Source organism: Semicossyphus pulcher, unplaced genomic scaffold (assembly GCF_022749685.1).
Source record: "Semicossyphus pulcher isolate SPU_LCO1_2020_fin unplaced genomic scaffold, fSemPul1.0.p SCAF_12, whole genome shotgun sequence".
In the NCBI taxonomy this organism is placed as follows: Eukaryota; Metazoa; Chordata; class Actinopteri; order Labriformes; family Labridae; genus Semicossyphus; species Semicossyphus pulcher.
In genome coordinates this window covers 1084243-1095930 of record NW_027211626.1, presented here as the reverse complement: position 1 = coordinate 1095930, position 11688 = coordinate 1084243, and the positions used below count along the sequence as shown (strand labels likewise).

The 11688-nt window shown below is 38.5% G+C and overlaps 2 protein-coding genes and 1 non-coding gene across 5 annotated transcripts in view; all 3 read right to left on the bottom strand.

Annotated features, from left to right (window-relative positions):
- Positions 1-3018: 3018 nt before the first annotated feature.
- Positions 3019-5589, bottom strand: tomm20a (translocase of outer mitochondrial membrane 20). Its single transcript, XM_069658807.1, has 5 exons — positions 5430-5589; positions 4746-4792; positions 4578-4659; positions 4123-4265; positions 3019-3561 (listed from the first exon to the last, which is right to left on the bottom strand). Exons 1-5 carry the CDS (start codon positions 5551-5553, stop codon positions 3517-3519), a joined length of 441 nt encoding a protein of 146 aa, XP_069514908.1. The 5' UTR covers positions 5554-5589; the 3' UTR covers positions 3019-3516.
- Positions 3954-4086, bottom strand: LOC138589064 (small nucleolar RNA SNORA14). The gene has a single exon (XR_011307834.1). It is a non-coding gene; the product is annotated as a small nucleolar RNA SNORA14 (small nucleolar RNA).
- Positions 5590-6792: 1203 nt separating the features above from the next.
- arid4b (AT-rich interaction domain 4B) overlaps positions 6793-11688 on the bottom strand; it is a 49555-nt gene continuing 44659 nt past the window's right edge. For all 3 annotated transcript variants that reach the window (XM_069658463.1, XM_069658464.1, XM_069658465.1), the window contains 4 exons: positions 11552-11662; positions 11159-11383; positions 10817-10963; positions 6793-9718 (listed from right to left, as the gene is read on the bottom strand). In XM_069658463.1, coding sequence (XP_069514564.1) covers positions 9567-9718; positions 10817-10963; positions 11159-11383; positions 11552-11662 — 635 coding nt within the window. In that variant the 3' untranslated portion in view covers positions 6793-9566. The remainder of the gene's footprint in view (positions 9719-10816; positions 10964-11158; positions 11384-11551; positions 11663-11688) is intronic.

Genomic DNA, 11688 nt, shown 5'->3' with positions numbered 1-11688 from the left:
TATGGCACTCGGTTTACAGAAATCAGGCTTTGACATTCAAACTGCAGTAACGCAGCAAAAGGTAATTACTGCTGTGCATAATGTGCTGACAGGATCTGCAGTAATGAGTGTTGGAGCTCAAGTGATTATAATATTCCCAATACAACATTTGACATACGATCGAAATCCGTACAAACAAATTACAATGGCATCTTTGGTTGTAGCTGCTTAGAGCCTCTCTGCGCCTAATCCTGGGATATTAATGTCGCCTTCAGTAACAGTTTATTTCCTGCACCTGTAATGAAGGAACAGCGTGCATCTGTCATTGTGAGCACATTAGAGGAAAGCAGTACAAAGTGTTAAAAATCACCCCTCCCAAGCACATGGTCTCTGTGCTGCAGGCTCAGCCATTGTTATTGCTGTCAACAGGAACTGTTCTGCTCTCAGCTCCCTCCATTCAGACGTCCTTCAGAGGAACAACGCAGCAGAGTGTGAACACAGCCTGGAGCAACAGCTCCCCCTACTGCACCGGAAGAGCGAGTCTCTTTATTCTCTCTTTTTCTTCCCCTGCCTGCTACATCAGTTATGAAGCGCTGACTCATAATCCATTCATTCACTCAAATGCAGCAGGAACACAATTAAAAGAAGGACATTAGATTACAAAAGATTAAGCAAACACATCGTTCATTATGATAATATTGTACTCAGGATTAATGACGCGGATCAGGTTTTGTATTGGGTAAATACAAAAGATTTGCTGTGTCATCCAGAAACAGGTCTGCCCACAGTAATGTCGGAGACCTCCTCGAATCTGATTTACTCATAACAACACATGCTCTCTCCTACATAAACACATACATGTAGGATCCAGTTTATATCACCCTCTATAAGCGGAATCTAGCTAGCTAGCAAAGATGCTAATGACTGCAACAGAAATAAAAATAATAAGTAATAACACTCCACAAACACGAGAGTAAATGATCCCAGCTTTAAAATGAAAATGCACTTGACGCAAAATTATATCTGTACATATAAAATACAAAACAAAGTCACCATAAAAAGGATCTAAAATCCGAAAAGCATCAAAAGCATATTGACCTCACAAAATGATGGAAACATCTCCGGCTAGCTAGCAGCTGCCTGTTAGCTGTGGCTAATGTTAGCCCGTGGCACACAGCACAACACAGAAGTAGCTTACTTTTAGCTCAGGATGCTAGCTTACCGTATTAATGCAGCTCGGTCAGACAGACAGTCCTTCTTCATCGTCCTCATCATCCTCCATGTTTGGCGTTAAGATGTCCTTCACAACGTTAGCAGTTAGCATCATAATTTCTAGAATTAGCATTCTGTGATCCTCGACACCCACACGATCCACTTTTCCATGTTTTTTTAGCATAACAAAAGTAATGTCGTCCACATCAGCTAGTTAGCTTAACACACTGGGACATAGAAACTTATTGAATTTACCGAATTGACATTATATTTGTAACCGATCGACTGGTATGTTTATGTTGTTCCATAAAATCCACCAGACTTGCAAAGGTAAGAACCATAGACTGTATAAATAATGAATGCATGAGCAGCAAAGGTCCATGGTCATTATCACGCACGTCACTGACACGTCATCACTCAAATAACGATAAATAAATAGTTAATAAATTATTTTTTTTATTTATATAAATACATGCCAGATCGATGTCTCTACATGGATATATTACATTTGTCAATTTATAAATATATTTTATAACAAAAAGACCCTCCTAATAAATAAATGATAAAATAAATTAATATATAAAGTATACATAGATAAATAGATATATAAAGGAATAAATAAAATAACAAATATACATTTAAAAAAATAGGCAAATAAACAAAATTAATATTTTTTCTCTCTATTTCGCAATTTCTTTCGATTAAATATTGGCTATCATTGCTTATATTAGGGATGAACGAGGTGACTAATGGCCTCAATGGGCTCATGGAAGCTTTTTCCTTTTTTACCCCTTGAACAAACAGTGACATGGTGTTATGGAAAGGCCTGTTTCTCTTGGTTTGCTTTATGATGGCATGCTTTCAGAGCAGGCATGACTGGTCTGGTATCCCTCAATGACCCTCAGCTCTCTCCAGTCTGCAGGGGACGGAGAACTCGGCCAGCAGAGGAGTTTATTTACAGGAGAAGCTCTGCAGAGGGGTCTTAACCTGCACACAACAGCTCCAGCTTAACCTCCATCACAGTCTAGTATTCAGCCTCCCCAAAGGACACATTAACAACGATTCACTTCTTCTGCACACACACTCGGGGCCAGACGACTCTGCAGGCTTCTCCTTTTCCACCAAATGGCAAAATAGCCGTAGCGCTGCAGCCTGCGCACATGAGTTCATGGAAAATGGAACACTGTCTGCCATTTAGTCCTCACTCGACATTTCTGGGCCGCCGTTCAATTTTCATTTTTCACTCCTAATGTAGAAAAACTATTTTCCCCTGCTCTCATTTCCTGGCATCCTCGAGGCCCCGGGCTGCTCTGACCAGAGGACTTTTAGAAACACAGCTGCAGACAGGGATAAAAATAATTACAGCTCTATTTGTCTTCCAAGAGACACACTTTAAGGCTATGAGCTGCTCCACTTTCCCTCTCCTGCACGCACAATAAAGACATCATTCTCTGTGTACTCGAGCTGAAAATGTTGGAAATAGAAATACTGTACTCTTAATACAGCAGTTTAACCTTGTTCTGGCAGCATGTTTTATTAAGCCGCGTAAAAGGATTCAAAACACATCCAAGGTCACTATTCAGGGTATTTTTGCACGTACATTTAACACACCTGAATGAGCTTGTGTTACTCTACCCCCCTCTTTCCGGAACAAATATAAGTTACATTCATCCTTGATTTAAACACATTACACTTTCAATTCATACCAAACCATTCAATGCCATACAGAAACTGCCCTCACTCCAGATTTCAGAACTGAAAATGCTTCCATTTTCCTGTGCATTGCTACTGCCATCTACTGGTGAATTGAAACTCAGGAACCTAAAGTGTGTTTTCATGTTTTATTGTAGAATTTTACACACAAGAATATGTCCAGATATAAAAACTGGATTATAAAAATAATATTTAAGCGACACTGCCACATAGGAATAAGAAAACTTGACTGTATTCCACAAACAAGTGTTCCGTTTACTGTAGACAAACCTCACATGTATGTCTAATGTGCAGCAATATGCAAGACATATTTCACATACCTTTATTTGTTTTAGTTCATAACATATCACCAGAAACCTTCCAAAACATAATTACTTTCAAGGGAAATAAATAATCAAATGAGATACAGAGAAAACAAGATTAGAAGATTGGAATGTGTTTTAACATTTCCTACAAAAATAGCCTCTCTAACCTCGTAGTGCCGCAACAGGGAGGGACGATGTCCAAAGGTCAGACTGTCATAATCAGACTCACAACTCACACATACAAAAACAGTGCACAAACGTCAGTGTCTTCAATCCCTTTAGGAATCAGGAAATAGCTCTCACACATTCATTCCACGTCGTCTTCTGATAGAGACTGTGCGCTGACGATTCGCTGAAAAACAGAAGAAAAACATCTGTCAGAGGTTGAGACAGATTCCACATTTGGGAAGCTTTTATTCCAACTTTTGTTTTTATGAGCTTTTATTTTGCAATGTGGAAACAACATGGACGCCAATAAAAACAGATGTTATAATTTATTACACTAAACTTCTCTTGAGTTGTAAAGGAGCCAAAATTTGTTACGCAACACCTGAACTCATAAAAAGTTTGTCAATCTGCCTTGTTTTCTCGCAATATGATATCAAGTCTGTCAACCTGACAAGTTATTAAGCATAATTTTCTCAAACTTTCCAAGCTGTTGCTCCGCGTCGTGGGGTTATTCACATGCATTTTTTCCGACCGAAAGCCCATTTTTCCAACATCACATGAATGCAACGTTAGAATTTCTGTCTTAGAGGTGAAATAGCTAAGAGTGACTGACACAGCTCTCAGCTTTGGATAATTCTAAGATTGATCTTGCACCCTTTCTTGTCCCAGAGACCACAGAAAGCAACTGGGGGGTTTATTAAGGATGCTCTGCAGTGCTAACAATTTAATGACAGGAAATGCTCACCTGGCTAATGCTGGGCAGTTTGGTGAGCAGCATCTGGAACACTGGAGGTGGCAGCGTCTGCTGGAGCACCTGCAGCAGCTGCTGAGGTTGACCGCATACTGCGATCGCATTGGTCAGGTGGTCCACACCTTTCTCGAATTCACCTGGGATAGGGTTAGACAGGGTTTAGAAGACTATCAACAAACGACAAAGGTGATTAGCAGCTTTTAAAAGAGGTTATATGTAGATGGCTAAAGTGTTTGAAAATTGTCTTGCATAATGAGAACTTTGTTGAAAAAAATACGTTTCGATTTTTAGTAGAAGTTTTAACGACATTACATGCAGCGTAGGCTGAGTCTCTGAACAATATACATTTAGTAGTTGGGCTGTCTGTGATGTGTCCTATACATGTTTATTGTGCACATAAGCTTACACATATGACATCAGAATAAAAAGTGAACAGGCTTGTGGTTTACCTTGAGATAGGAGCTCCTCTCCGACCTGGATTTCCTCCAAAAAGAATTTCTGAACTGCTTCCGCGTCCTTCAGGTCTGGCAGCTTCAAAGTCAACGGACACAAAGTTTAAATATGCACATTCAGGCCCCAGTAAGAGACACAAAATTACCTTCAATTGTTTGTCTTACCTTTGCCAGTCCAGATGTCTGACCAGAAACATTTTGCTTTCTTCTACCTGCGAGAAAACAAAGTGACCTTAGACTTGATAGTATGTTCAGGTCTCTAACGTACAAGAGAACCACATGGTCTTACAACTCCTGTAACATTGTCCAGGGGAACTTAATGGGGACCATAACAAGTAAAAATGGACAAAAACAACAAGAAAAGGCTGCAGAAGCACTCAAAGTATAATAATGAACATTTATCTACAAAAATAAAGTGATTAAGAGAATTAAGCTTATTAAAATTACAGAATTGGAAGCAGGGGTCACCAGGTTCCCAAAGGCCAAAATAACAAACAAAAACATACTTGCTAGACAATAAAAACTCTCCGAATTAAACTACAGACAATTCTAGGCACAGCTTTACAAGTTAAGAACTAAAAAGCTTCAGCCTTTATCGTCAATGAGCTAACACTTAGCTATCCTGCAACGCAGCTAAATTAAATTAAGAGAGAGTAAACGATAATCCTTCTACATGTAAATACTCTCCACAGATTAAGTGATTAAAAATCAGCATATAGTAAATGAAGCAATATCTCTATAACGACTTTTCTTTTAAATAAAGTGTCCTTGCTGTTTCCTGCCACATGGAAGCTCACGTGCTCCATGAACTGTAAGTTTACTGAGCTCTTTGCTTTCTTAAACACTCACGTTCACGAAGCTTTTCTTTAAATCTTGGATCACTTCGTCTCTTTCTGTCGAAATAAAAACAATAAGCGATAAAAACGGCTCCACACACCCCGGCTACCACCACGCTCGTCCTACCGCTTAACATATCTGAGTCTGAAGCTTTCCATGAGCACGCAGAAAACTGGTTAGCTAGCAGCTAGCTCGTTGCTAAGGAACTGCGGAGCGGAAGTACGTACCGTAAATCATGACGCAGGGCGTAAAGCTTTTTTCCTCTATTTATTCAATTCACTTTATTGAATCTCGGCAAATTATTGGAACAAACATGCTTAGAACCGGTTAAATGACCTCTAATGGTATCAATCCTGTTAATTTATTTCCAATTTAACATTCCGTAAAGAAATGAATTTATATTTTTGACCGGTAAATATGACCAAAACAACCTCCATTTACACACTAAAGAAAGAAAGAATGAATCTCGCGATTAGCTAAAAACCGGAAGTAAAACAAAACATCTTATAAAGTTTTATCACATTATAAAAAGCATAAAGTATGGAAAGAGGTTCGTTTGTCCTTTGGTTCCTAACTATTACTATTGTGCCAGTCATTTTTTAATCCATAGTGGAAGCAGAAAAATGTGTTGAGATGCATGTTAATACATTGAAATTTGTTTGGAAGTATGCTATGATATGTGTACACATAATCTATTTATTTTTATGCATTAATAAATCAATAAATATTCTGATTTTAAAAACTGGATCCAGCTGATCTTTATACCATGAGTGTCTGTTTGTCAAAATGTTGTCATTTATATAGCTAATATTATGTTTACATGTTGCATATTGCTAAATGGTGTTTAATCAAACTACCATACATCAAACCCATAATATCCTGCAACAACCAGGCCCCTTGGTAACTTAATTGACAACGTAATTCAAAAACCAACATGTACATTTATTTGATTAAGTTACATTATTTCCTCAAAAAGAAAACAAATGGTTATCCAGTAAAAAGCTATTTAAGTATTAAAAGGAAAATTAGTTATGAGGCATAACTCTATCATGTGTAAGCAGTATATACAATTTATAATTGGTCACAGTGGAGATAATATCAACTAGTTTTAGTTTTAAAGTTTTCTTTGTTTTTTTGTGTTGGGTAGTTAATTTGGTTTATAGGCTTTTCATATTCTTTATATGTTAAAACCATCTGCAAAATAAGTACTTAATATCATTAATTAATGTAAGGGAGTCAAGTTTTCCCTTTGAAATTGGGTAAAAGTTTAAAAGACACCAAACTAAGAAGATTCAAGTTAAGTAGAAATACCTTAAAAATGTATTTTAGTATTGCAGCTATAAAAAAGTGACTTGACACAGCGAGTACTTCACAAACTATGGCATTTATTTCAAACAGAGGCTTCTGCTTTGCTTACATTTTTACAATAAATTACACAACGACCATCATCAGATGAGCCTAATAAATACTATCGAGCATTTTTCAATAAGCTCTTTTACTTTCTCTTAATCTATGACCCAAAATTTTTTCCATAAACGTTTCATACAGCATCCAAAAAAACCTCCATTCTTCTCTTACAAGCACAAGCTCTAGAAAACAAAACAAAGCAAACAGGAAATAAAAAAGGAGGAAAGAAAAAAAACTATTAAACTTATGAAAGAGGCCGAACAAAAACAACATAAAAGAAATAAATCTGTTCCTACAAGAGAACAAAACGAGGACCAAAGGAGAACAAACATGCTGTAACCCTCAGTATTTACACTCAAACTACAGTTAAAACCATAAAACTGTCTGTACAGAAAAGTACATGTTATTAACAGTGCAAGATATTAAATAGCTTGACTCAAAACACTTCTCAATATACAAATGTATAACAAAAGCATACAATTACATACAAGTGCCAAACAAAATGTAACTTCAGGTTATGGTACAGTAGAGGGGGTCTATACAAAGCAAACACTGGAGATGTCTTCAGAAATGTACACACATACGTCACTTTATGATAGAAATGCACATTTACAATATCTTTACCTTTAATCTGGTCTGAGAACAGGAAACTTTTTGGTTGGCGAGTAAAATTAGAAATAAATGCCAAAAACAACAAAGTATGCATTGCTTTATTTAACAAAGCAAAAATATACTTAAAGGAAAAACTTCATGTTGTTGGAAACACTGAGAATGTGAATTCAGCTTCTTTAAATACCTCTAAATATGGCTGCCTTTAGTTTGTTAATTGATCCAGTTGCAGATTTAAATGTAATAAAATGAGCAGATGTTTTTTTAAAAGGCTGATGAACTGAAGTGATGACACCACCTCCACATTTTATACTGTCAACAGCTGCATGAGCATTCAGTAGTAGATTACAGGTGATCCAGTCTAAGACATCTGCTTCTTTAATGTTTCCATTGGCTGATAAAAACCATCACTTCCTGTCAGACTCACACAGCATCCTTCAGTCACATTTATGCGGCCGACCCTCTGATCTGATCTGAGAAGAGGATCAGGAATAAAAAGTGCTGTCCTTCCTCAAAGTGCCCCGTGGGAACAAAAAGGCACTACAGTATCATTCTGTATTCATCCACCGAGGCCGAGATGGTGTGAAACCCCGCCCTTCTACACCTGTATGACTCAGTGTGTACAGGACCAACCGCCTGTACGGAAAGAGAGCATTTCAACCACATGAGGTTTAATCACATGAAGGCTTTTTAGCAGAGATGTTCTGATACCGCTTTAGCGTTAGCAGATACCGAGTACTGATCCAATACCTGTGCAAGAATTTAAAAATCAGAGCTGTTTAATGATACTGTTGTAATGTCATATGATCGCCAGCATTGTTGTTTTATTGGCTCAGGTTAAACCCTTTATAAACATGAATAAATACTTACAGTTTGTGCGATAAAACTTTCTTTTCTTATCGAATTTGACGCCCAGTTTGACATAACTTAGAAAGAATAGATAAATTCATGAAGGAAAAATAACAATTCTGTTTGTAGAGGAATTGTTTGACACGTCCATCTCTCTTGTGTATGCTGAAGAGCATTGGAGAAACACTGATTTTAACAAAAAGATTTATTATTCAGTGTTTTTACCAACTTTACTTACCCAGTTAGTTTGTTTCGGAAAGAGGAGACCTCTAAGAATAATTTGGCTCAAGTTTGAAACTTTGACATTGAAGCATAAAGGAATCGTACCCTAAAAACAATCAGAGCCCCTGCAAACAAGCTAAGCTAACGATGCTAACGCTGCAGCTTGGCTCACAGCCTCTCAGACCTGCTGCGTCCGTCGTAGCATTAGAGAAACAGATTTTTAAAGTTAAACTACTTTATTCAGTAGATCTGACAAACTTCATATTCTCTGCTAGACCTGCACTGTTGTTTTTTTCCTATTTTCAATTAGTTAATGACCTCAAGTTTTGGTTTTTGCTGCTCTGAAACAGTAGTAACTGGCAGCAGCCATAATGCCTCCATGGTGGTAGTGCAGCCAACATGTTGTGTAGGCTACACTTTTAAAGCAGAGAAGAAGAAACTATTAGATTTTATTCCGGGCTGATAAATAAAGGTATCAGATCGGTGCTCAGGTTTGCAAACTTCCAGGTATCTGTGTTTCGGCTGTATCGGAGACATTTCCCATACAGGTATCTGTATCAGAACAACTCCACTATCTAATGAGACACGTGGCAGAGTTACATTTCCATCGCGCTTAATGCCAATGTGGCAGTGATCCTCTAAACGCCCCGCGATAACACGGCGAGCTCAGGCAGCACCATGCTGAGCACAGACGGGTCTTCACTGGAGTCACCCCTCACCTGAACTACTTTATAAATGGAAACAATTATTGCTGCAAAAACAACTCTTATAAATGTTCAATTAAGGAGCGCAAAAGACAAATTTTGTAATTTTTTTTAAACAAATTTCACCCCCCACACAATCTTCATAAAAGTGCACTTAAGTGCCGTTAGCTTGCCAAGGAAACAGTTGTCGATAGAAAATAGTGCTTGTTTCTTGTTTTTTGTCTCTGGTCTGGTTTTTGTGCCCCAGTAGTTACAGTTTGCAGGATGACTCGTCCGTCCTGTTGGAGGGGAATGGGTGCGGGGACCCCGGGGTGCTGGTTAAGTGCTTAGTGCGGTGTGTTTCTGCTGCTTCGTCCTGTCACCTGCACTCCACTGATACCCCAGAGTTCTGAGATGAGGAGGATGAGGAGGACACCGGAGGGTCGGCCAGCGTCAGCATGACGGCTGCGGTCAGCGAGCTGGAGGACGGCGAGGAGGAGGAGGAAGAGGAGGATGAAGCAGCGACGGTGCCTGCAGGACAGAGACAGGACGGGGTTATAGATATTGGCTGTAACTGAATATTTACACATTAAATATCAATTAAACTGTTACAAATGTTTTTTTCTTTTCTGTCTGTAAGAACTAAATCAGCTGTAAACATGTTGCCTGTGCTGTAAGATGAAGGTGCAGTGAAAATTGATGGATACTCTACATGTTAATGACCGACATTGTTTGAGAGGAGTGCTGGGAAATATGTCGGTTTAGATGTTTTAAGTGTTGTTTGAGGGGAAGTAGAAATGGAAGGACTCTCTTATTAGTTGTATTAATTTCCAGCATTTTGTTTTGTTTTCTTTATGTTTTGTTTTTGTTTTTATGTGAGGTGATGTGAATAAAATAAAATGCATTTAAAAAGGTAAAACTGTTGCATAGATAACAGAGCAAAACTGACAAAGCTAGCATTAGCTTGCTAATACATGACCCACTAAGATTGGGGAGAAAAAGAGGGAATATGGTCGACACATCTGACGGGACAAAAACATGACGTTAACAGGTTTTAAATGATCTAAAAAATCGTTCTATTTATGTTTTTAAAATAAGATGAGAGAACTTTATTTATCCCGAAGGAAAGACAAAAATAACAACTCAAATATAAGAGAAATATAAAATATAAATTGTGTTACATGCGAAGAGACATTGTTCTATTGTTTTTATATTAGGCACTTAGTTGGTGACAGAAGTCAGCAGAACGTAATGATGGCAGATCTATTCGTCGTATTTGCAGTGATAATAAGAGGATTAGTAAAAAATGAATGTAAAGATGTCTGTCAGTGCATGATATTAAATAGAATTTTACACAGTAGTAATAAAAAGTTAAATTGCACAAGACAGTGAAACTTAAGTAATATTGAGAGAGATGATAATGCACACTATGAATGTCGGCCCTGGTGTCCAAATAAAGTTTTATTATTACAATAAAGAAAGTTCCATATTAGGTTTGAACCCCTAAAACTTTAAGGATGCTTTGCTTAAACTTGTGAAACCAACAAGTTTTAAATGATCTACTACATATTTAGGAAGCACGCAAACTTAAAGAAGAATTTAAGAATAGTTGATGCAACAGCGACTCACTTTCCCGCTCCTTCTTCTTCATGCGTTTTCGTCGTCTGTCGATTGAGGCCACCTCGGACTTGAGGGAGAGGTAGTGGTTCCTGATGTCCTGCAGCTTCTCCTGAAGAAACGAGATCCTCTCCAGACTGCTCATCTTCTCCAGGTCAGCTAATGGAGAGGAAATACGGCATTTTTAGGATATTAGTAAAATGGTACAAATAAAAGTGAATATTGTAGATAGAAACATACACAAAATACAGCTTAAACCAATGGAACGAGTTATACACAGCCAAATCACAAAACACACAAAGTCTACGTGGCCATTAAACACCCTCAGGCATAACAAATTACAAATGTTCTTACACATCTGAAAGCTCCACTTGTAAACTCGTGGCGATCTTCCATGGCTGTCCCGGTGCTGCGTGTGCTCGGCGTCGCTCTGCTTGTGGTACTTATGGCTCGAAGGAGGAGATCGTCCGTGACATTTGGGCGAAGCGGCGGCCTTCACGTCTGACGTGCTGTTCTTTGAGGCTGTTTGTTTGGCCGCGCCCTCGACAACAGACTGATCCTCGCTGTCACTGCTGTTGGCTGGAGGAGAGACGACGGCAGAGGAGAAAAATTATTAATAATCTATCGAAATCTCATTTCCTTTCCCACCTGAAAGGAGCGAATGTTCTACAGCTGATAAAAGAACAACAGGTAATTGAAACTGGAAGGCGAGCAGAGGGTCCGATATTCTATTTGCGGTTCTCTCACCTGTTTTCCTGTTCTTCTTGGGAGGCACACAGAGGCTCTTGCGGTTTGGCTTGTGTTTCTTTGAGGCTGCACCCGTCTGAGTTTCTTTCTGCCGCTTCTGACTCGCAGACGCTACAAAGGAAACGCAGAGATGGCGG

Bases quoted from the DNA above. Each gene is read 5' to 3' on its own strand.
- tomm20a (XM_069658807.1), bottom strand. From the start codon at position 5,553: ATGTTAAGCGGTAGGACGAGCGTGGTGGTAGCCGGGGTGTGTGGAGCC. The intron at 4,793-5,429 runs GTGAGTGTTTAA...GTTTTCTCGCAG, and splicing joins TAAAGAAAAGCTTCGTGAAC to GTAGAAGAAAGCAAAATGTT. The intron at 4,660-4,745 runs GTAAGACAAACA...TTGACTTTGAAG, and splicing joins AGACATCTGGACTGGCAAAG to CTGCCAGACCTGAAGGACGC.